At 36.9% G+C, this 26,708-nt stretch overlaps 1 protein-coding gene across 1 annotated transcript in view; it reads left to right on the top strand.

Moving 5' to 3' along the window:
* The first annotated feature begins 9,786 nt into the window (after positions 1 to 9,786).
* Positions 9,787 to 26,708, top strand: part of LOC109852235 (potassium channel subfamily T member 2) — a 116,972-nt gene continuing 100,050 nt past the window's right edge. Inside the window, exon 1 of the mRNA XM_020423205.1 lies at positions 9,787 to 11,925. Coding sequence (XP_020278794.1) covers positions 11,465 to 11,925 — 461 coding nt within the window. The 5' untranslated portion in view covers positions 9,787 to 11,464. The remainder of the gene's footprint in view (positions 11,926 to 26,708) is intronic.

Raw genomic sequence — 26,708 nt, 5'->3', positions numbered from 1 at the left:
TTGTTGCTTTGTATAGAACATAAATGTATTTATAGAATATAAATGTATAAAATATAAATAATATTTCTGCGCATGCACGTTGATCTCTATTTGTTTCGGCAAGTGTTCGTGGAAAATTTATTATGAAACGTTACGCATAAAACAAAACGCTTTAATATTTGCGGTAATATTTACAATATTGTTGAATAGTATTTTGTTTTTATTTATTTTTTTGTATGTATACACGACAAACAAATTATTTCATTTTACGAAACCTTATTTACACAACGAAGTCGTTCGCTCGAACGGTCAAATACACGCGAAATAAAGTATCAGAAGGATAAAGGATTAAAAGGAAATTGGAACGAAATGAGAGAGAATAAAATGCGGATATTTCAGATATTATATATAAAATTATTGTACATATCACGAGTGTGCTGTGTATCGGTTTTGTGAGCAAAAAATTAATGAAAAGAAAAGAAGTCTTCGTCTCAGAAATCTTAGACAATTAATTATAGTCAAATCGTCGTGGTTTTATGCTCACGTAGAGGGCAAAGAAGACTCACTTGACACGATTAATATCGATCAGCGTTTCTATTTTTGTTGTTTCCTTCGGGTTGGAGTCTCCTCTCTCGCTCGAGTATGGAAAAGCTTTGCGCAGCTTCCGCGTGTGCGTTTCGTGTGTAGTTTCTCTTTTGTATATATTCGGCGCGCAATATTTTTTCTCTGTGAGAATCTTGTATTCGGTCGCGTCCGTCTCCGTCGATATGCTCTATCGAAATTACATCATATTAATTTGATTTCGCGTTTGTTTACTTACCCGAGCTTTTAATCGTCGCGATAATAACTCATTGTTTCACAATATCGACGTCATTGTTGTGCGACTTTGTTGTTCGTAATATATCTGTTGTGGATTAAAGTTCGTTTGTGTGTAATATCATCGGACGTCAACAAGACGGGAGAACGGATGTTGCGCGACTTCAGGATCGATATTACCGTAGAGTCTTTTGCTTCCTCCTGTACTTCGTTTCCGAACGATCGTAATTTTCTACGACGCGAATCGACATGGGTGTATCCTTAATAGCTATATCCGACGAGAAAGTAATTATCGTTCATTAAAACGCATCGTCTTAATAATCTCGTCAGTGTTTTGATCAAACCGATGCACTTACCACATCTCATTTCTTCGTTATGCGTCTCTCTCTCTCTCTCGTTTCACAATCGACCGATATTGCCGCATTATTAACGAGCGTAGTTTGGAAAAACGTGTTCGCGAGCGGTTAAAACGATTCTTCGAGTAATTTTCTTACGCACATTGTGCTTATGTAATTATATTTTCTTGAAAACAATAGATAATATTTCTCTCTACTGTTCTCTCTCTATTAATTAGCTCGTCCGAGTAATGCTGCGTATTAAAAAAAGAATTTCAACGGCATACAGACAGAGAGAGAGAGAGGGAGAGAGAAAGAGAGAGAGAGAGAGAGAGAAACGACGGTAATTGAATTCTTATAATCAAACCGTGTTTCTGTGAAAGAACGCCAACACACTGTAAAGAAAACTAATTTATATATTTTTGCGGGATCTCGGCGAAACGTGCGAACAAATTATCCTTAATGTCTTTAATAATTAAGGCGTTAATTAAGAAGTTGAAAAAAAAAGCTGTGTTCACATCTCTTCTTTCTACGTATTGGAACTACGTGAACTGTGTGACACAAAACGTGTTTTGTTTTTTCAAGATATAAAATATTATTTAGGTTTTACTAGAGAGATGTCCTAGATAAAAAAAAAAAAAATACTTAAAGTTTATACGATCGGCAAAACAAACAGAACGGATACACTTACTGGCAACAACTGAAGAATTTATGCTCTCGCGAGCGTGCTCTTTGAACAGGTTTGTGAAGTGCATCACTAATTCATCAATTAATTTAGCAATTCTATCGAAGTAGACAACAGAAACTATCTAGGTCAGAAAATTAAAAATTTATTTCATTATTGCGAACAACTATTTACATTCACAAGATGGTTTCCAATTGTTTGAGTCGCTAATCGCAATTATAAAAGTGTCGCGTAGAAATAGATAGCAATACCTTTTAATGTTAATTAACAAATGTTATTAAATGTTATTAAATTAACAGAACTTACGTGTACACTAAAAATAATCTGATTATATATTATATATTTATATGTATATAATGCGACATTTTTGCTATAGATTATTTTAAAAAACTAATTAGCATTTGCAATATAATCAGATTATTTTTAGTGTACACGTAAGTTTTATTAATCTAATAACATGTGTTAATTAACATTAAAAAGTATTGCTTTTTACCGTCAACTTTATATATACAGGGTGTTCCAGAATTGGTGTAACATCTCTCGTAGACAGGTAGAAGCAGTAAAACTGAGCCGATAAGTCCTACACCATTTTGCTAGATTCGCAATAGTTACCCAGATCTTAATTAACAAAGATCAGCGAATAAGCATGCATCGAGCCGTCTTACGCGCGTAAGACAGCCTAGTGCGCTTACGGTGTTTACCCGTGGCAATATATGGGGGTGGAGCTAATATAAGCATATTCTCTCTCTATAACGTATGCATATTAAAATGTAATCGTGCGAAGCGCGCTGAGCTGTCCTACGCGCGTAAGACAGCCCGATCCGCGGATCTTTGTTAATTAAGATCTCGATAATTATTGCAAATCTAGCAAAATGATATAGGATCTATTGACTCAGTTTTACTCCTTCTACCTATCTACGAGAGATGTTACACCAATTCTGGGACACCCTGTATATATATATATAACGTTTCTCTCTCTTTTTTCCTTTTTCTGTGTATCTTATTAATTAAATATTAAACGTGTACGTGCGTGCCTCTAAGAGTGTAAGTTATTGCACTTTACTTAAAAGCAACGTTCTTTTGAGTAAAGTGGCACACACGTGTATCATCAAGATATTTCGTGAAAGGCAATATTCTCTCTCTCTCTCTCTCTAGAGAGAGAGAGAAGAACTTTGATAGTTGAAATATCTAAAAGTATTCGACAAGATCGAGCGCGACACATGGCTCTATCGCGATAATTACTTTACTGCCTCGATAAGGGTGCTCTTTCACACGGAAAACTTCAAAACTATCTTGATTTTTTTTCAGGGGCTTTCTTCTAAGTTTATTTGAAGTATGAAAATGCTGTCATCATCATGTTTTTTCATTGCCGTTGTGACTAAACAATTAATATGAAATTTGAAAAAATTTGAATATTTTGAAATTATATTAATCTTTAGTTTTGTTCGTCACACGCGCGCGTATTACTTGACATAACATTTAGCGATTATTCGATGTGTTTGGTTCAATAAACACGCACAATTCGGTAAATTGCGCGTTGCGCATCAGATTTTAATGTTTCACAAAAACGACTAATGTTTTCAATGAATTTTTAATTATTACCAACATTATTAACATGCAAATAAAATGAAGTTTGTAGCGGTGAAAATTACCTTGTTATCTTGTCTACTTGTCACACGTAATTACGTCACGAATAATAATAATTTTTCACACTAGTGCAAATTTATTTTAAATTATACTTTACAATGTGGTTTTAGTGTTTTAACAGAGGATAGAATATATAATTTATGTGTGCTTATAGTACATACAGTTTTGAATATTTTCTTCAATTTCAACTGTTGAGCACATTATTTTTAACGTAAAAAGAATTTCTACATTCCAGATCGATTTATATCATAGAAAAAAAATATAGAAAAGTAATAAAAATGATTAAATTGTAAAAATTTTTCAATTTAGAAAAAAATTTTGAGATATCTAGAGAGTTTGATTTTGCATTGTTACGTATTTTGTGTTTCTCCATCTTTTCGCTTTTTTAGTTTAGTAACAATTTCAACGTAGGTAAGGTAGAAACTTTCGATACAAAATTTTATTACTTGAGAGAACTTGCCGGGCGCTATTCTATTCTATACGGGTTGGCCTATTTGTGACCACTCAACAGTCTCATATATATAGGAAGCGTGCTTAGCCCATATTCGTTTACCGTCACGTGCTTGCTACTCTCACTGAAGTTGCTGCACGAGGCGAGACATGTGCTTTGTGGGTCAACAACAGGCGCATTGTCACCCCCGTCCGACCGGAAAAGGGTCACTCTATATACAACCGGTTCTCCACTAAGCTACCTTATCGACTGCTCAACATCCTTTGGAGCTTTTGCGTGTTTAAGCTCCGTCTTCGTATTCCGCTGCGGATGCTCTCGCCAATCTACAGATTGCGCTCCTTTCGTTTTCGTAACAGTTTGCAATTTAAAATAATAAAGTACAATTATACACAACGATGAATTATATTCACTACCTCTTCTCAGAGGCATTTGATTAGTTTATGTAAATTCGTTTGTTAGAGTTCTCTTGTCTTACAGAGACAAGAGAAAAGTTCGCAAAAAGATTTTATTAGAATTAAAAACTGTGTTTTTTTTCCATATTTTTGGTATTCAAATACACATGTAAATTGCATAAAATATGTATTACATAAAATTCTTTAAATATTGCATAAAATATGTAGTTTTTAATTTTTGAAGTTTCTAAAATGTAAAATACGTTTGTTTTACATAATTTATATTCAAGATGCATATTTCATTGCGGTGTCGCATAAAAAAAACATGTCACGGGATCTTTCTACGAGATACTTGTAGAAGCTTCATTCCCGAGAGAATCTTAATACAAATTTTTTCTTCACCCCAAATCCTACATGATTTATCTTTCTTTTCGCGAAAGATAAATTTTCTTTCTGATACTCTCGAGTCTCAGAGAAAGAGAGTTTCGAAGAGCTCTAAGTGAGTTCTGTAAAAAAAAAATAGGTCGTATTATACTTACTTTTTTTATCTGTAGATATTTTGAAGATACACCTTGATCTCTCATTCACTTATCGCAGATAATTTGTAACAAAAAATAATGATTTTTAATATCACATATTGTACTAGATTAGCTCTGTGTATACGATCTCTCTCTCTCTCTCTCTCTCTCTCTCTCTCTCTCTCTCTGCATATTATAAAAATAGGATTAAAAATCAATACCAATTTTTTTTTATTTATAAAAAAAAATCAACATTTAATTGTGTTCAAATCTCTTTGCCAGTTTTCACTTTATATTTACGCAAATAAATCTTTACATGTATTTTGCTAGTTACAAACTATAAATTAAGTTACAAACTTTGACGTCAAGAGATGATGTTTTGTTGATATTCTCAAATTGCTCTCGTTACGTCGCACGTGGATCGTCAAAATGTATTAATGAAATTCGGGTTCGTGCTTCGGCGCACGTCTCTCTCTCTCACTTGGAAAGCAACTTACCGCTTAGAAACCGAATTAATCATGCATTGAATCTCGCTGTATGGTTCGCTTGATATAATTAAATTCTGAATAGCATCACTTGGCGCGACGTAAAATTAGCAATAAGAGCCCGCAAAATCACAAGAGGGAGAGACTGCAATTTCGCGCACAATCTACTTAAAACGCTTTACGTACATATAGTATGCAAAACGCTTTACGTACATATAGTATGCAAATAACCATCATACATAAAGTAATAGCTGTCGCGGCTAAACTAGTTGCACTCGATCACTATTACAACTTTATATTTCTTTGATATCTCGGACGTACATCTCTCCTGATGCAAACGGACATAAAATTCTCTTCTATTTGCGCAAGTAGAGTAATCCATTCAAGTCGGGGGAAAGTAATAGATGTGCGGCAAAGGAACGATATATTTTCTGTGAAATGCGATATACCGAGCGCGCATCTCATTTGTTCGTTATTCACGTGGTGGTTTTCGCGCTATTACGTATATAGAGCTGAGTGTGTTGTACAGTACGCAAAAGCGGGCGCTTTCGGTAAAACCGTCGATCGATCGATTACCAATTACGTTATTTGCATTCATCTCTGCTCTTCGGGAATTGAATCTTTTTGATAATTTCGATAAGTGCGCACAGCGGAGCGGTTTTTTAAATCTACAATTAATTCTGCTTCAATTTAGAGAAACATTTTAAAACAAGAGTGGCGTGTTACACGTGCAAATGAGTATTTTTCTTGATTGGAAACAAATTTCAAATTTTTTTTCTAAAAAATTTGTAGAGGAAGAGAATAAAGAGAGAGAAGAAAATTTGAGAAGAGGATTTTTCCACGTTCATTCAATTTTCTCCTTCATTTATTTTAAACAAGTTAAGTATCGTAGCTCTCAAACATAAAAACAAACTGAAAAAATTATTTCATAATTTGTAAATAACAAAATTTTCGCATCTATCATTCCCTCTCATTAAATTGCATTTGCAACACGAGAAATTATAAGGTACCATGTTATTTCGCGTGTCGTACAGTTGTGTACGGTTTTTACGTTTCAAACTTTTGCACGTAACAAGTCGTTATACTATAAATATACGAAACTTCATTAAAATGGCGATTACGAGATTACAAAAGAGCATGAAAAGTTCCCATTAGTAACGTCACACTTTTTTCATAATACGCAAGCTCCGCGAGAAAGGGTGGGCGCGCAAATACTTGAACCACGTGGCTCATACAGAATTCAAACCCTCCGCTCGTGTTACAGCGCAAGCTCGTCACGCAAGTTTGGCTTGGCTGCGAATCGATGCTGTCTCTCTGAAAGCTGCCGTCATCCCATTCATTCTATCCGTTGCTTCAAAATAGCACAACAACGCCCCAAAACTGCGCAAACGTATCCTTAACGGAGCACAGGTTATTCCGGCAATTCGAGCAGAGGTGCTCAATTGAAAAATTAGTCCGGACAAATGATTTAATTAACAAACTGTGATTGAGACAGCTATACGTTTTACGAGAAAGAGCGTAGGTTGATAAAAACTTTTTTTTATCCGAGCGTAAAGCTAACACGAGGCTTTTTTACTACGAAAAATAGAATGCAATTTCTTACAATTTTTGCGTTGCGAATCTCGAAAAACGAGATGACGAATAGACAAAAGCTCGTGTTTCTTTTCTCTCTTTCTCTCGATAAGGATACTTGCAAACAGCTCGTTGGAAATAGTCGAGAGCATTTGTCTTCTTAAAGAGGTCGATTTTACGATGAAGAAGCAAGGAGCGAGCACGATCGCCGTTGGGCAAATAAATCGCACGTGTCATCGCCATTTATCCTAGCGAGCATTCGTCACCCGGAGGAGCAATCTGCGAGAAACTCGTACACGACGAAGAGCAGTACAGGAACGAGATGATGAGAGGTAGATTCCCGACGTATCCCGAAGTGGCGCAGTCGCCTTGACAACGGCGGCGCCACGTGCGTGTATGCGCGCCCTTTCACGACGACGACGACGACGACGACGGTAAGAACGACGGACGGACGGACGGCGAAGAGAGGAGTAGGAGGACAACATCGACGAGAGCGAGCGAGATGTACAACGATAATACATTCTGCGCGCGCGAGAGAGAGAGAAAGACAGATAAAGAGAGGGTGCATGAGAGAGCGCGTTTGATGGTGCTGGCTCGCTTGAGAGCGGAGGGTGGAATACGGGGGTTGGAAGGTCGGCAGTGAGGGGGTGGCGCGCGAGAGAAAACCGCTAGCGTGTACCGCAGTACGGGATAGTGAGCTACGAGCTAGCCTCCTCTCTCGCAGCGAAAAAGTTACCCCATCGATAATCCAGCCCATATCGTTTGCTCCCTTTCCGTTCTACTCTTTTTATCAGATAGATCGTTAGGGGATGTTCGGGATTGCGATATATCTGTTTCTGTGTTTCCACTTCAGTCAGAGTGTGTGTATGTGCGCGCGCGTGTGTGTGCATGTGTCTGCGAGAGAGCGATAGTCGTCGTCGTATTCACGCGCGATTACTCCACGAACTCAGTCCGGGCCAGTTATCAGGGTGTGATCGTGAATCGTGTTTCTTATTGTGAGTCCGTCGCGACGCGCGTTCGTCGAATGTCAAGGACGATGCGGCACTTCGCCGTTTCGCTTCGCCGCGACACCCGATAGATTCACGAGCTTTTCTGCTGGCCGGCGGGTTAGAGAGACAAGACAATCCGCGAGGGTTGCGCGCGCGAGAATCACGACCGAGCGTAATCTCCCTGCGTGGGCTGCGGTTTTCCTTCGAAAGGTTCGTCTTTCGAGGAACAAAGTGTTGTCGCATCACTTGACTTCGTCGCGTTCTTGGGTGACACGCGTGACTGACTATCCCGACAATGCAGACACCTGTTCCGGAGTGTAGCGATTCGGAAGACGACGAAGTGGATAACGATCTGTTTCCTTCTCGAAGCGACGACACGACATTATCCTCGTGAGACGCTGCCACCTGTGTCAAGTGTGTGTGTGTATGTGTTGCTTGTACTTTGTAAACGAAGGTGCTCGAGAGGTTTTCTTGACATTCTCTTGATGAACACGTCTTTGATAAAGATTTTTTCACACACACACACATACACACACACATACACACATCTTCGTCAGTTGCTCCGCGAAGAAAGATTTAAGAAACTGGACTGGTTTGAGTAATACACGAATTTAAAATGTGAGAGAAAAATGGTGCAAAGAAAAAACTTATTCGCACAAGTGCGTGAAAAAAGCGGTGGTTTTAAGTTTGTCACCGTGAATCCTCGAAGAACAGCTGAGTTTAACATATTTTATAAACGGGATTAGCGCGGAGACATACAGAATCAAATCCTCACGCCTCTCTACGCGATCCGGGGATTTTGTTCTTCACTCGGGGATTTCAAAGTGCTTGCGCGACGTTGTTGTTTTGTTGCATCTTCGCGAGCCGAAGTTTAAGAAACGAGCGAGTGGATGTTCCCGGTCGATCTGTGCGACCGCGATCTCGAGTGAACATTTTTAGCGACTAGATTAGAAAGAGAGAGAGAGAGAGAGAACAGACAAACATTTGAAGCAGATTCTGAACAATTTTTTTTTTCGGTTGTTTAAATTAACAACCAAACAACATTTTTTTTTTCTACAAACGATACGACGTTGTATGAAATTGTTCAATTGGCTGATGCAACATCGCGTACGTTTCTCGTACAACACTTTTACAGACACAGTAGCGCGTTCTCTCGTCATTATAGAAATCCGTCGACCGTGACCTTCGGTCATTACGTGACGTCATCCAGGTCACACGGAAACGTGTTGTGCAAACGACAATATCGCGATCAATCAAATGTGCATCATCAGACGTAACGCTGTACTTCTTTAGCTCCGGGAGGGATTCGAGGACTTTTTCGTCGAACGTCGTATCTAGTTCACGTGAAATAGAGCATTTATCTGAAAAGATAATACGAACGATGTATATTATCTCGTTTCGTTGCGCTCCGGTGCTCTGTACAAGATCAAATATTGTTACCTCAAAATTCAACATTTGCAAAAGTAGTTGTATGAAAAAATATGTAAAGTCAAATAAGTGAATAAGGGTTGAGAAAAGATAAAAAAAAAAAAAAAAAAAAAAAAAAAAAAAAACGGAGCGCGCGTGTGTCGTCATTTAATTACGAGAGAAGTTTTATGCGCGTTGAAACAACTTTAAAAGTTGCTAAATTGTTGAGTCAAAACTTTCAACGTACAACCGCAAAGTGCTCGTATGTTAAGTTTGCTCCAAGATATCATCGAGTGNCGTTGCGCTCCGGTGCTCTGTACAAGATCAAATATTGTTACCTCAAAATTCAACATTTGCAAAAGTAGTTGTATGAAAAAATATGTAAAGTCAAAAAAATGAATAAGGGTTGAGAAAAGATAAAAAAAAAAAAAAAAAAAAAAAAAAAAAAAAAAAAAAAAAAACGTTGGTTTACATTAATTATAAGATAAACGCGTCGAAAAACGTCTCAACTTTAAAAGTTGCTAAATTGTTGAGTCAAAACTTTCAACGTACAACCGCAAAGTGCTCGTATGTTAAGTTTGCTCCAAGATATCATCGAGTGACATTCCGCCAGCGAGGTGCGAATCGATACAAAACGATTCCGCGAGGGAAAAAGAATCGCGGAGAGAGAGAGCACGATTTTCTTTCGCGCAGTTGCGCGCGTGGTGCGTTGTTAATGATTGCGTCGTTTGTATTTGCGGTCGGTCACTGTTGTTATTATTATCTAACCACAAACATGGCACTTGATACGAGCGTCACTTGATGCAGTTTGCGTGGCAAAGTTAAGCTTCTCTTTTTGCTATCGGAATTCTTGTAACAGTCGTGCAAAAATAAAACGTGTGACACTTTCTGTGCGCGCTCGACTGTCGTCTGAAGTTATCGTCTGACAAAAAAGAAATGTTTTCGATGCTTTTTTGAATGATCAAAAGTGGCCGACACAAACACGTTATTTTCGTAGTTTGAATCCAAGAAAAGAAAAAATAGTAAGAAACGTAGTAACAATGTAAAAATATAACACAGAAGTTACGTAAATACAAAAAACTTGTTGAAACTTCGAATTTTGAGAGAAGTTGCTTTTAATAAACAATGTGATCACGTGACTTGTTGAAAATCGATTGAACGAAGCGAATATACTTAATGTTACAAAAGTTTTCAGGAATTTTTACGAATTATTGTTAATGGTGTTGGAAACATCATCTGTTGAACTAACATCGGTTGTTGCGATTTGAAATGTTAATGATGCAAAAAAAAAAAAAAAATGCAAAATATCGCATTTGTAAGCGACATTGTCTTCCATCGCATTCTCGAGAGAAGGAAACGAAAGAGCTCAATCAAATTTTTCGCAAAAACTTTGTCACAAATTTCTTCTGACGCAAAGCTATTTGACAAATAAAAACAATAGACAAAAGCGGATTCGTTTGAGAGCTCTTCTCGCGAAGTACGAGAGATATACGGATATTTATTTCCGTCGCTCTTCCTTTGTTGAATTATTTTTGCTTTATTACTCGCAGCTAAGCGACTCGCCTCCTTTAACAGAGGACAAAACTTTCCGTTAGATTGCAATCAGCGAAGAAAACGTCTTCAAGCGATTAGTCGCGTTTGTAGCCTTGTCTCCTTGATACGCGCAACAAGCGACAGGAAATTCCTGAGGAATTAAAAAACACAGACAACTCGAAGAGCGAGAGAACTTTGTTAATTTATTGCACGCTGTACGCATTTCGAATTCAGGAAACGTGAAGATATTACGACATTAACGGCTTCTCTGAGAGCGACTCGAATAATTGAAAATGAGCTGACGAAATGCGCATTTACGCGAAATTTTACTCGTGCAAAATTAACGAATTGTTTGCGAGAAGAAAAAATGCGAGATTTTAAAAATACATAGGAAAAAAAAAATAACACGACGCTATACCGCAAATCACGACAAAGTGACAAGCCGGGACAAGTCAAAATAATTCTAAATCCTTTGTCACACGAACCGATCTCGTAATTGCACGAATAATTCAAAATGCTCATCGAAGACTCGTCGACGTCGTTTCCTTCTCGTCGTTTCTCGAGACTCGCTCGTCGCGTTTGCTCAATCACTCGCAACTATTCCTAAGAGAGATCTTTCCAATCTTCACGGTGATATGTGGTCGACGGGACGACGATGTGGCCGGACGCCGCCGGCAGATCTCGCGTGTTTCACGAGCGCCTCAAAGTGAAGCTGCCGGCTACGACGAAGAAGAAGAGGAAGAAGAAAAAAGGCGAGACTGAAAACAAGTCGGTGTGTCACAAGTTCCTCGCCCTGTTTCATCACCGCAAGCCTCGGGATCCCCTTCGCGGATCCAGCACTGCCTCGTCGGTGCCCCTGCTCGACATGGGCGCCAGAGCATGGGACTACGAGGCACTGCCGGAACTCCACACCTCGACGGCGGTCACGCCGACCTCCACGCCGCCCACTTCCCAGCAAAAGGCGCCCAGAGTGTACTTTCAGGCCGATAATCTGGCGTCCACTAGGAGACGGAGCAGCAGCAAACTGCTGGCGCCGCAGCCGACCTGCAGGAGGCGCAGTCGGAGTATGAGCGCATGGAGCGATCTGTCCAGGTCGTCCTTCAAGCTGGAAGAAAGGTTGGTTGGGAAACCTATTTGCTCCAATCTTGCGGGTCTAATTTTTGTATAATTACGGCCTCAATCTAAAAAAAAATTGCAACTCTTGTAGATTAATAACACAAATAGGATTCTTTTTTTTTTAATTTGAGCAACATGAATGTTTTATCTACGTTTTTGCATCTGAACACACCTATTCTTTATTACATTTTTTGTCACACAGACAAGAGATTAATTCTCTTTAGGATCCGAGAAAATGAAATCACTCATCTTGAAACCTGAAATTATCTTGCACACTCAATTTCTCGACGCGGCAATTATCAAGGTTTACGTCATCGAAACGAATGCTTGCAAATATGATATGTTTTATTATTTTTTTAACAATGATTTTACTCAACAAAGCTTTTATTTATTCGCAATTAAGCTTAATTTTCAATTTATACATATTGTATGTTTTTGTTACGTTTTTACTAATGTTGTAATTTTGCGAAATTTTCCCAATTATTGTAAAAATAATTTACAAATTTCATATAAAAATTATATGACAAAAGGCAAACATTGTTTTTAATATTTTTATTTTTTAATATTTTTACTCCACGATTTAATATTGCCTGATTTAATTTCTTTAAAACAATTGAGTTTTTGTTTGATGCAATAAAGAGATCGCGTGATCTTAGTAATATTAAGTTTTGATACAGATAAAATAGACAACATAAGGAACCGACTATTTTTATTTTTTTAAATAAAAATGTTAAAAGAGTAATGGTGGGTTAATAATACCATTACTGTCTTTTTTCATCGTCAAGCTTTGTCTCGTGAATGCATCGTAAACGAGCGTGCAACGAATAAGCTTTCAATGATCGATCATCGGTGTCGATGTCGACAACGTGTCTGCATCGTTATTTCATCGAAAACCAATATTGATTGCTACGATATGTCGAGAAATAAAACTGCGGCTGCACTTTGTGACGTGCAATATATTTATATATATATATATATATATATGAAAATTTAGCGTAAATGCTGTGAGCAATCCTGGTATAAAATTTTGCAGAAATTGACGAATTATTGCACATCTGTACATGTAATATCTATTTTTCTCAAAAAAAGCTATCGAAACGATTCGCCGCAGTTATAGAATAACAAGGTATTAACTAGTAAAAACCAATAATATCTATTTTTTAAATTGAAACATATTGATTTTAGTTACGTGAAACATTTTATCGCAAAAATGAGAAAAACGTTCATTCAAGAAGTTCGTGTGCGGCACACAAGTTTCCTATTAAATCGCGTACAATAAAATAACAATTTCTGATGTTTTTTTAAAAATACATCGACATCGAAGAGAAATTCTATTTTAACTAAATGGAAAAATGAAAAAATTTCAACTTTATGTTTGAAACATGAAGTATTCAGTTTTTTTCACTGTAGTTTCAACGAAATCTATGCAAATTTCTTAAGTTAAATACACGACCGGTTTCATGATGTTTTTTTAATACTTTGCAATTGTATTGCATATTGTAAAAGACAGAAATAAAGCAAAAGACAGAACCTGCAAATTCAACACTAATTTACATACATATTAAATGCGTAGACATACATTAGATTTTAATATTAAGATAAGCCGTGATAAGAAAATAGAGAGAAAGAGAGAGAGAGAGAGAGAGAGAGAGAGATACATCCATACAGGTTCTCAGAAAGCAATTTCCGGAGAACTTTGCGCAGACAATCTGTTATATATTCATGACTGTTACGCAAATAAACTTTGCGCCCGACGTCGTAAATCGCTTAACTACCGCGCAAATCTTTTGGTCATTACATTCAAATTTGTTACAATAGCGAGCCAAAATAAATGTCTCTCGTTTGGGCAACACGATAGTGGGCAAAATTCACAACTTTATCGGTGTGGCGCGCATTAAAACGAATGTGTGGTCATTTTCGCTTATATTTGCTTTTAACGACAAAGTTAAAACAAATAGGTTTACATTGTCTTATATGCGGTTAGGATTTCTCTCTCGGGAGAATAGATCGGCTCCGGCGAAAATGACAAAACTGGAGTAATTTCGAGATCTTACATCATGCATAAGCCGGACTTTGTCGGGGGTTTTATTTCACCCCAATGCTCATTTCTTTACCCTTCACGGGGGAATTTTCCCGTTTGTTTTTTGGTGGAAGTTTTTTAGCTTTTAAGTGTGTCAGTTGATGAGTTTTCTAAAAATATTCTCGGATCGAGAGAGAAGATAGGATGTTTTATTTCTTTTTTTTTTTTTTTTTAACCGCAAAGGGATCATTACGTCGCGCTTCTAGGGAGAGCAACAACGGGAAGCTTGCGAGTGTGCTTTCTTCTTTCCCTCGTCGTTAAATTAAAATGAGATTTTTCGTGAACGATGGATATTTCGTGCCAGCTTCTCTCTCTCTTGCTCTCTCTCTTTCTCTCTGAGCTTACTCTCTCTTGCTCTCTCTTCTCATCTTCACGGTCGAACCGTTATGCTAATTTCTATTAATCTAGTTCTGCGCGGCTAGTCAAAGCCGCAGCTGCGTATTAGCAATCACGGGATTAAAATGAAAGTGGCTTGCATTAATGTAATTCGAAAAAGTATTTATATATTTGAAATTGGGATGCTATTTAATTACAATGAGTTCACAAACTTGAGTGTGAATTAAAGGTCTTTTTTTAATTTGAGAGTTCAAGTAAAAAACTTTCTACACTACTGCCGTTGTTATATTGCATTTTTCTCATTACGTGTTCACATCTATGTTTTCTTTGTTTCAGGTAAGTGCACCTCCGGCACTCTTGTGCTACTTTTATTCCGAGCCGCACGTAAGTAATTGAAATTAATGTTATCAGCAAGATTATCGATACTATGACGAGCGAGTAGAACAAACCGAATTCAATTACATTCGCGTTCGGAAATTCTCCGGAATCGATTATCGTAAAGTTAATTTCGCGTGATAGAAAACTATGTTTATATTCAGGAAACACGCAGACTTTCACAGAATATTGCGTGAATTGGTATTTACAAGAGAGAGAGAGAGAGAGAGAGAGAGAGAGAGAGAGAGAGAGAGAGAGAGAACATCTTTGTTGCGAGGAAGCCTCGCTTTGTGGCGAATATCGCTTTATCGCTAGTCCTCTCCATCTACCACCGCACTGTTTCCGTGTGGTTTCGCTTTTACGGCTAAATTCCAATAGAAAAATATTTCGGGAAGTCACTACGGGAGCGAAATGTTTATATACTGCGTGCAAGTTTTAACTACATAAAATATATATAGATTCGCTCTCGAAAACGTTCGCTCGGAAATCAAAGGGCGGACGGAAATTTACTTACAAAACAAACAAAAGAAACGCATTTGTATATTCGCTCGTACGTAATATCGCTCGCTGAAAAGAGTTGTAAAGTCGCTCGTAAACAGCGCAATAATAAAACTTAATATTTGTGAAAGAAACGGGAGACATTTATTTAAGAGGAATTAATTCGAGAAACGTGTTTGTATTTTTTTTTGGCGCGCTGTTTCTCTCTGACGGAAATGAAAAACACATATATTCGCAATAATTACAAAAAAGATTGTAAGACATATTTTAAAATCTAAATTGTATAAAGCGAGTTTGCTAAATTTGTATTTCAACAAATTAAGAATTATGTCAAAAATGAAATTAAAATTCCGAAACATACAATCCTGTGTGTGTGTGTGTGTGTGTGGTTGCAAAAAACGCGAATAATTTCTCAATTTATTGCTATTTTTGGTGGAAACAAATGTCATAGGTCTGCAATCGTATCCTTTCCATTGACGTCGGTTTTTATACTGCTTGTTATCATGGATTACCATCTACTTTCGATCCATCCGCTTTTCAACTAGGATCACACATGTCTCCCGCGAAGCGTTTGCGCTCAGATGGATTCGAATCCTTCCAGCCATCTCTACGCGATATTGAGGTCAATCCAGCAACATGACAATTGCATTAGACATACGCCGTCGCATGTAAACGTCGTTGCGATGCAATTTAGCGTGAAAGCGACACGACGTTTGAATAAACGAGATGTGACAAAATAGAGAAACGACTCGCGAACCGTCGGTCGTAAAAAAAGAACAATAATTACGCAATTACAGACAGTACGAGCTGTGGCACACGAGTTGGCAAGACGCTGCTCTCGCGGAAAAGTGACAAACAAATTAAAAAAAAAGAGAGAGATAAAAATTCATCGCAACGCACGCAATAAAATGTGCCACTCGCTGAAAGTAATTCAAGTTTGTATTTCGTGTTTAATGGCCAATAAAAAAAGACGAGGTATCTCTCATATCGGTATTGGCGTTATCAACTGCTTGATGTCTTCCCTCGTCGCGTTCTATGTTCATTCTGTCGAGTTTAATGCGGTTTCCTCCCCTCGTACCGTTTTTAAATCTGTGAAGAGCTTTGCTTAATAACATTACTTACGCGAAGTAAGTCTCGATTAGGTGCCTTAGGTCGATTATGCCGCGGATGACGAACCGTATAAATTGAACGACCTGTCTTCTTATATACGAGTTTACACGTAAAGCTATACTCGATCATCATTGTGTCTTATACAAGTGTGACACATACAAAGATATTTACTTTAGAAAAATGTCTTCGACTATATGGAAGAAAAAAAAAGTTTATTTTTATCGCGTCGCCTGCAAGTAACAATATTTGTTTTCACTTGTATGTCATTCCGCTGCTTTCGTCGTACTCTTCGTAATCGAAGGACGTATTTCACCTCTTGATCTCGAATAAACTTTTAACATTTTTCAATGTTTTATAGATTTTTTCTTTTTATATAAAAATATAGCGAACATTAAATAAAGAAATATATTTTGCGAAATAACAGTTGACACATTGTCACGACTCACGAGATATTTACATTCTTCACGTGCAATGTTCGTGCACAAAATGAAGAAAATATAGTTTTGTACATATCTCAGAGGAAAATCTCTGTCTTTCAACTACAAGCATTTGTCTTATTCTACAAAATGTTCTGACTTTTATTTAACTTAAGCAAAAGTTCTGTAATAAATAGTTCTGCATTTAAATCGCGATTATTTTTTTTCTGTTTAATGAGACTCAAAGTTATTATCTCTTTTGCATATAATTACGCATATAATATAATTAAATATTTATACGTGCAAGATGACAATTCGTCGCTTATCATCAGCTGGAAGTGCGCGAGACTTTATCTGCGCGAAAGTTGCAAAATTTATATAAAAAATTTTGCCGTCATCGATCATTATGAAAATTCCTCGCTTCGGTTGGTAAAGTAGATGCCTCGTGAGCTTTTTTCTAGTTCCATATCATGATCTGATCGAGCTTTCTTTTCTACCTTACCGACTGGAATGGAAAGCTCGATGAGCTTTCGAGAAGTCTCGCGCTAACGTCGAGTGCAGTTTCCTCGACGAAAATTGAAGTAGTTTAATCTAATGTGAGAACCGACATCCAACAATTTCACGTTTGTTCTACAAAAGCACTGTATTTGAATACAATTGAATAGTGTATTTACAAATGTGCTAAAATTTAAACAAAAAATTTAATTAATCGTTTTACAAATCAATTGTCAGGAAGCAATGCACTAGCAATCCGATGATAATTCACAGAACCTTGCAAACATTACACAAGTGTGCTTAACACTGTATCATATTTTTTGCGCAGTGTGTAAAGCTTGTCTATGATGACTCATCCGGAGAATTAATGAATATTTTATCGCTTTATTCTATGAACTTTCCTTCTGAAAAGTCAGGGTAATCGATCTTTTCTTATTGACTGTCGGAACTGTGAGGTAAAAGATTTTCTCATTCATGTATAATCGATTCTATTAAGATGTTCCTCCGTCTTATCTTGGGAGTATAATAGAAAAGAGGGATTTCTCTGGGGTTCTAAACATATTGTAAAACAATTTGTAATATATTATGTTATAATACACACATATATACATGAGAAAATATAAGCTAGTAGTGATAAATTTTTATATACATATATGAAGTTATATATAAAAAATATTATTATGCAGGTTAGTTATATATATGAAGTTGTAAAAAAATATTATTATGCAGATTAATTCACCATAATAAACACTTTCAGCAATTATCCTGATACTCGTAGAATTCTTCGTCGTATTTCAAAAGGTCACTGAAAAAATACCGGATTTATTTCCGATTTATTACGCGAGAGCAAAATAAATTATCGCGTCCCGAATAAAACGGAAAATGCGTTTTTCTGAGCTATCACGTCGTTGTAATTCTATTCTCATCATTCGATGAATTTAATTCTTGACACGACGATCTCATTAAAAGATTCTCTCGGTATTATTTAAACGACTTTCAATGTGATTATCTCGCAAATATCGCAGTTAATTTGACTTTAACCCGGCTTGTTTGTTCCGAGCTTCGCAATTAAATCAGACTTGAAATATTGCTAATTATGCTTCCACTTTCTGTTTCACGGATTCCCTGAGATCTTCCGTGACTGTTTTATTTAGCGCTAGTAGATATGTTGGTGCAAAACAAATTTTATCTCCCGACTGCATTAACTTTTTTCTTAACATTAATTAATCGACAATGTTGCGTGATTGATTTTTCGACGATGAGATGTTAAATAAATTTACTCAAAGCTATTTTGCGCTCGTAAGCAGTAGATAAACGTACGCGATGTATATTTGTACAGCCGAAAAGATCTCAGTGAAAAAATTTTACGAAGTAGAAACGCCACGAAACGATAAACAAATATCGAAGGAAATAATTTACGTGAACTGTTTACACATGGACGGTTAAACGTTTTACGTGAGAACGCATTTAGACGTTACATGCTGTTAACCGCTTTATGTCCGGGTCATTTACAACGTTGTTTGAATACATTATTACTTCATTTTCACGTTAAATTGCCTATTTCAGTTTCTTTTAACGTGTTACTCTCCTAGCGGTGAAAATAGATTAAAATCACTTTTATATTATAAAAGAGGGTTATTAAAGCGCTTTGGAAAGTCTGTAGCCGACACATCGAAGCAGAAATTGTGCTTCTGTCATTGAATTATGTCATAAATTGATGATCCTGCATCCCCTGCTCGATACGATATCGAAAAATAATAAAGAGGACTATCGCTGCTAGAAGATAAGAATAGAAAGATAACTACAAGAATAACGGATTGAAAAAAAAAAAAAAACATTCCACGTGTGTGACATCTGTTTTAATAATAATTGAACATGTCAATGATGAAAAAATACATATATTGTTTAGAGATTTCTGGTTTCTTTATACAATTAGGAAAAAAATGAAAGCATTATTTTATTGTACACGCAAATGTATGTGTCAATTATAAATTACAAAATTATTCTCACACAACACTTTTGTGTGTGTATTATTATTTTTCTCAATTTGATAAAAGACAAATTGTTCCATTTTATCGTTCCATGTGTCTTGCCATGGCGTTTCTACTTCGTAAAACTTTTTCTTCGAGATCTTTTTGACTGTACAAATATACATCGCGTACATTTATGTACTTAGTACTTACTTACAGACGCAAAATAGCTTTAGATGGATTTATTTATTTTTTCTCTATTAAAAACTCGAGCAAAAAAGCAACTTTTAATTGCGTATATACGTTTAACGTTTCGATAACTCAGCTCAGGTTAAATTGCTTGCTAATTTCATACATCTCTCTCTCTCTCTCTCTGTCATTTGCAATTAACGGCAAATTTTATGATACTTGAGTAAAGAGTGAGTTATACCCTGGAAATAATGGAGTTGTCGGCAAGAGTACGAAGGGGGACCGCTTTGTGTGTGCGTTTCAACTTAACTAACTTTGAACTTTAAAAGTCACACGCAAACCGCGCATCATTTCGTTGAATGTTAACTGGATTCTTCCAGAGCCGTTCGAACACACACGAGTGTTCATTTAAAGCTTTTTCGGTTTCTTTTTCATATAAAGGAGAATTACTCGCGCGTTCTCATGCCCTAGCGCAACATTAACTCACCGGCAAAATTGTCGGATAATCTGAGCATCATATTTTTTTTCTCTTTCTCCTTTTTTTTTGGAAGCTCGTTCTTCGTTAATCTCTTTAGATGACCGCGCGTACGAGATTTAAGCGCTTTTGTAATATCGCAAAAGGTCAAAGAGCGAGTTTCGGATCATAGCCTTTGGCCCCGACATAAATATGTAAGCTCTCTATATTATATAGATGTGATATATAGTGTGATATCCTTTCTTTCTCTTTTCTTATCGTTTTCGTCGTTGACGTATTTCCTCGGGAGAGATAAGTCAAATAAAATTCTTCTATCCTATTCGCCGAAAAGACGATCTTGAGATACGTTCGTGACGGATGGTTTTTGTTCGTGTTTGAATTGTCTTTGTATTTAAAAAAAAAGAACGGATTGATAGAAACTGAGATCGGTTGATCGGTGATCCGAGATATCGATACACAAAGAAGGTCAGCGAAGGGGATTTGTGCGAATCTTGGGATTATGGGTGAAACTTCGAAAAAAAAAACTTCCAAAGACAAAGCCATGAAAAAAGAACGGAAGAAAACCCGAACGCGTTATAAGAAACGTGCTGAGAACAGCAAAGGGTGAAAAGGGTTTGTGCGTGCGTTTATTGGGATTTAGTCGATCGAGCTTTATCGATTTGGCGAAAAGAGACGAAATTTGAGCGGTTGACTTTCTTTCGTATGACGCGTCTCGCATTCTGATTGTTGCCGCGATTATTGCCAATGAAAATAAACGAAGTTGCTTTCCGAATTACAAGTAGAATCGTAAAACAATTTTGATGGAAATTTTATCTTCAACTGTTTGCATTGCAAACATTGCTTATTTATAGAGTTAAAAAAAAAAAAAAAAAACTGAATACCATGCAATATCATAAATTTTAATTTAAATAAGTTTGAATCAATACTAGTTCAGATGTAGTGGAGATGTCTCAGCATATCGCGTGGCGCGTTTAACTTTTGTAAGTACACTTAATGAAATTTTAAATTGCGACGACATTTCTTGTGTAGGTAGGTACTTCGCCGATTCTTCGAGTTAAGTTGCTTAAAAACCGTCGCCGCTATTCTCGCGGAATAAACGTTGCAAGAGTGACAAAGAAGGCATTTTAAAATAAAAGAGCCACTGTTTTTAACATTCACCCTTTCATCTACTAAATTGTAGTAAAAATTCCAAGACAGACTATAAAAGTCGACAGTATCGCGTAACAAGTAATAAATCTCATTTGAAAACTTAAATGAAAAAGAGACGAAGTTTTCTGTGTGTTTTGAGAAAGAGAGAGAGAGAGAGAGAGAGAGAGAGAGAGAGAAATAAATAATATCTTTATCTACTTTACATTGTGTAAATGTAAGATGAGATCAAAGATAACGATGTCATTAGTTCTGCAATTTCACGAATAAACTGGGTAATATCTTGCATTCGCAATATACTCATGAGATTCGTGCGCAACAGCTATATTGATCTATCCTCGTACAGGCGTCTACAATTCATACATTACCACCGATCGTATCTACATACGTTTTCCATTTGTTGGAACACGTGAAAATACAACTAAGAAGAGAGAGAGTTAACATTTATTTTAATATTTTACAAGTGATAAAAGTAATAGAAAATATTACCAAACATAAAAAACAACAAATCGCTGAATTGTTACAAGAAAATAAGAGAAGATACATTTTCGATATTACTAAATTAAAATAAAATAAAATTGACCAAAGAAAATAAGAATAATATGAATGCGGAACGAGTTTGAATAGAATACGGTCATGCTTCTCAAAGAGCAGACTCGAGATGGATGAATTCGCAAATGCTTTGAGAAATGCTATGAATCTAAAAAAAAAAAAAAAAAGTCAAAAGGGTGATATGACACTAGAAGGAAAGCGCGAATACATCAAAGAACACGCGGAGCATCGTAAGAGTCGTGCGACACGTTTGCTCGACGAAAAGTATAGCGTCGGGAAATCTTTATTACAAACATAAAAATGGTATACTTCACAACAAACACTCTTCTTTACAAACAGGATGTATCGTCCTGCGAGTAGTTTGCGCGAGAAAACTCAATTTCATTAATGTCATTTGTAGTCTTTATGATCTTCTTCGTTATCATAAAAAAGTATCAAAGCATTGCAAACAAATATTTACAGTTTTTTGTATCGATAAATAACGATTACAATAAAATAAATATTATATTATCTGCATTGTCTATGTTTTTAAAATACTTATATCGGATCGGGATATTGTTTAAATTCTATTGGTATGCACGTTAGTGGAATATATATTAAAGTTTACATTAAAATTTATATACATTACACAATCACAAAATTAAACATCGTTAGTTCGTCTAACGTCCGATCAATGCTTCTCTCGCTCTACTGCTTCCTCTCAAAGAGATTATACGTCTAACGAGAAAAATTGCGTTGCTCTCAATACAAAATTTCCATTTAAATTGCATGTCATGTGGTACGACAAAAACTATACAAAGCTGCGCAACCGTACATTTAATAGCCTTCATTCATCCGACCATCCATTTGTCCATCATAATCATGAGCTGCCGATAATCCGCTCGATTTCGAGAGGCAACAAAAACGGGCAGCGATTGAAAGAAAATTTGGAAAGAAAAATAGCCGGGCGTTGTGTTTTGATTGTTTTTTTGATTGTTTTTTTTTTTTTTTGGAAGAGCGTCTGCGCCTGGTGCGATAATGGAAACTAGCAGGCGGGTTATCGTGCGACTAGCCTTTCAAACGACCGTCGACCGGCCGACCCAACCAACCAGCCAACCAACCAACTAACCAACCATCCAACGAACCGACCAACCAGGAGGAGGCGCGGAAGCCTTCGGGATGCCAGTCGCCTCCGAGCCGTCGTGCGGTGGAGATGCCAGCCCTCGCGTTTCACGAACATCGCCGGCGTCCGACCTCGTGCATCACCGACGTCGTCTTCACCCTCGTCGATTCGTGCCACCACCCTTTGTCGATCGGCAGTCGCTGGCACGCGAGCGCGCACGATCGGCGGCGGCGCACGCAGGTCTCTGTCGGCGCGCCGGAAGAAGCGGTGGTGTCACGCACGTGAGCGATTCTATGCGGAAAACCTCTCCTTCAGTGATCAACGAGCGATCGCGCGATAGCGATCACGAAAGAAGAGCGCGACGTGTGACGATATATCACTCGGGAGAAAAAGAAGAGACTGGGTCAGTCACCTCAGTGTCGCGTCTCTCGCTGTGATCCGTCGCTGCTTTTGCCGGTCGCGACATTCTGACGGGTCAGGATCTCGAGAGAGAGAGAGAGAGAGAGAGAGAAAGAGAGAGAAAAAGAAAGAGATAATGGCACCTGATTCCTGCGACCAGGTGCTCCCGGTGACTAATCGGAGGTCCCGCGGGGAAGAGACAAGACTTCGAGGTACATCTAAACGATCGTAACTCTTGTAAACCTCGTTCTTACAAATCTCCGCAATTCTTCGTCACATGTTTACTTACTGCTGTATCAGCAAACGTTTCTCACATTATTTATTTTCATATCATTGTTTTTATTCATTTGCGTAACCAAAACGTAAATTTTTGATATTATATTTAGCAGAGTTTCACGTATATTTTTGTCGTGATAACTCTCGCGTTTTAACAAGTATTAGCTTGATTTTTATTCATTAACACACTTGCTTTCGATCTTCAACAAACAAAGTTCGACTCAAATTAACGAAGTACTTAAAGAATCCTGTAGAAAAGCTCGAAATATAGTTCTCCGTGCGAAAAAACTTCCGACTTCGCTCTTATTTTTGGAAATAAAACGCGCTTTTCAATTAGGAGATAAAGTGGTGCATTGAGATGTTAACTTTTGAATTAGAGTCTACTTATCGCGTAATTAAGTCGATCAATCAAACTTTAACTGATAGCTATTGACATTGAGAGAGCGATATATTTCATTCAAATACTTTGCACGTGCGCGTGAGCGCCATCTTGAGACACAAGAGTGCACTGGGTATCTGACGTATTCTGGTATCTTTTTTGCCCTGTTGCTGCAGATATTTTGCCCCTTTATACTTTACCGTCTCTTACGCAACATTGATCATTAAAGAAAATATTGCACTTCGAGGATTTTGCTACATTGCAGATAGTTTTTCAATTACGTCTAATTGAAAGTTTTTTTGTACAAATCATGTCGATTTAGACTAGTTCAAAATAAAGTGTAAAAATTACGAAAAGTGAAGCAAAATTCAAATTTCTGAGAGCGACAAAACTATTTTTTATTTAATTTAAAGAATCTAAAGAATTAGTTTAACATAATTGTCGCGATATTTATGCGCGAATATTCAAATGCGAATAGTAAACTTGTACATATTTTTTAACTCAATTTTTCGCGACAAGAAAACATGAAGCTCAGGATCTTCTTCTTTCAACGAAATCTAAGTACGTCTCAGATGAGACGAATGTCGTCACCTTGTAATACTAGCTACTAGCTACTACCTTTTATCATGTTACAGTACATCGTGTACATCGCATATATACATATGTATATCGAACATTTTTATTTAAATTTTTGTTTTGCGCAAAATTCCCGCAAGAGATGCTAGTTTCCGCTCGACGATATTTCCGTGAAAATCTCGCGATATGGAGAGATACTTGTTATCTTTTCGAGACGAAGCAGTTAAATCTATCCTCCGTGCTACGCACGTCACGTATCTTGAGTACGCATTTTGTTACGAAGCTAATTAGCAACTATAAACTAACTAGTTTATTGCGATTAACAGTGTTCCCGGCACAAAAGCCTTTACGAGAACTCCGACGATATGGTCATCGTGAAAATAACTCGGAATTATGTTTTACGCTGTATATATACATATATATATATATATATATATATNTATATATATATATATATATATATATATATATATATATATATATATATATATATATATATATATATATATATATATATATTTGTGTCGAGTAAGCAGCTTTCAACGTTGCGCAGTTTCTGTAATGGTCATCCACCATGATTATTCGCATGTATCTGCAGCGAGAGAGAGAGAGAAAGAATTTTAATATAAATATGCAGATTTTCTCTTCACAATAGAATAGACAGCGAGGGGCAAAATGTAACTCTTCTGGCGTTTGTTTTTCGACAAATGCTTCCATTCGTCAAAACAAGCGACTAATATTTCACGTTTCCGGGAGTTGTACGTGACTAAAAATATCTCCAAGATTTTCTCGTGTCGCGCGAACAGCAGCTGCAGCTGCGAAAGATCAAGGATGTCGCGGATGTCTTTATATTTATTGAAGTTTCGCCGATTTATACGTATAAAAGTATTAAAATTATTACTTATATGATAACTTTAATCATATGTAAATAATTCAATAAAATTAGATGTAGTTATACTTGCGCCTTGATCTTTCAACTAAAATGTATTGCGTGTGCGTGGTTCTTCTAAATCGTTTACATGACGTTGTTAAAATGTAAGTTTATTTATTTCGTTCTATATATACGATGATATATTTAAACGCGTGAGTCCGTAAAGATGCTTACAGCAGCGTGATTGTAATGAAACGCAGATCTCGGGGAGGAAGATTATATCGGGAGAGAGGTTCGAGCGGTCGAAATCAATTAGTACGATGGACGTAACGATTGGATTTGTTCCGCCAAGACGGATATACGACTCGACGACGACGAGGTCCAATCACGATCGCTATATCGCAGAAACTTAATCCCGGCGATAGTGCCAATTACAGTGCGGAAAGTGAATTCCCACAAAAAGGGTTCTGTGAACTCTCGCGAAAAAGTCTCACCCATTAAATAGTCGATTAATTGGTCTCTCAATATAAACACTTCGAGAAAACGATTGCATCTCGTCACGTATACCAATTTGCGAATATCGAATTTGCCGTAATTTGTTCGCATTCCGTCATTAAATTTAGTTTTAATCAGATATATCCAAACACACAAACACACGTACACGTAGATATTTAATGAAAAATAAAATATAATGATCTAATTTTTAATTAACAAGCTTTGCACGCAATAAAAAACTTATCTTAATTAAGAGGTCAAGCAACGTCGATTATACAAAATGCACAACGGAGTTATATTTTTTTACGTAGCTTTTTAAAATATGTTGGAAATATCTGAATAGATTTAAACTAGAAACCATTATTTTATGTATTCACACGTCAGCGCTCGGTTATACTCGCAACTGCTTTTTCTCTTAGCGCTAAACCGCTCATAAATCTCAAATCTCAAACGCAAATTTATGAATAAAAGATACACGCACGCTATTTGCGCAGCGCGTATATTTAAAATTGTTATTTATGCGATTACTCGACATAAGAAATATCTTGCACGCAATTTGCGAACATCTTCGTTTCGTGTAACTTGCAAATCGGAGCACGGACCGTCGATGAAGACGATGTAACATGACGGACGCGCGGCCCAAGTTTATACGATGCATAATTAATGGAGCACAGACCGACTTTCACGTTCACTGGCTGTTGCAACCAAGATTAATTGAATTAAATCGAAGTTAGGCCAACACTTACTCTCTCAAACTAAATGCGCTATAATGGGAATTAAAATATTCAGAAAACTCAATGTGACACCGGTCTGAACTCTTTGACACATGTCGCAAACTCACTTTTGTACAGGTAAAACGTTGATAATTCGCGTTGTGACGGTTTGATTAATTAATTTGTATATCGCGCGCATCATATTTAAATAATTTATAATAGCGTAAGGGGGTAACAAACAAGAGAGACACGGTTAAACTAAAATTTTTAACAATTTCACAAGGATAAGAGCGAAAGATTTGTATTAAAGTACCTATAACATATTTTGTT

This window comes from Pseudomyrmex gracilis, unplaced genomic scaffold (assembly GCF_002006095.1).
Source record: "Pseudomyrmex gracilis isolate BER0280 unplaced genomic scaffold, ASM200609v1 scaffold_26, whole genome shotgun sequence".
NCBI classification, from domain to species: domain Eukaryota; kingdom Metazoa; phylum Arthropoda; class Insecta; order Hymenoptera; family Formicidae; genus Pseudomyrmex; species Pseudomyrmex gracilis.
This window is presented reverse-complemented; position numbering and strand designations above follow the sequence as displayed.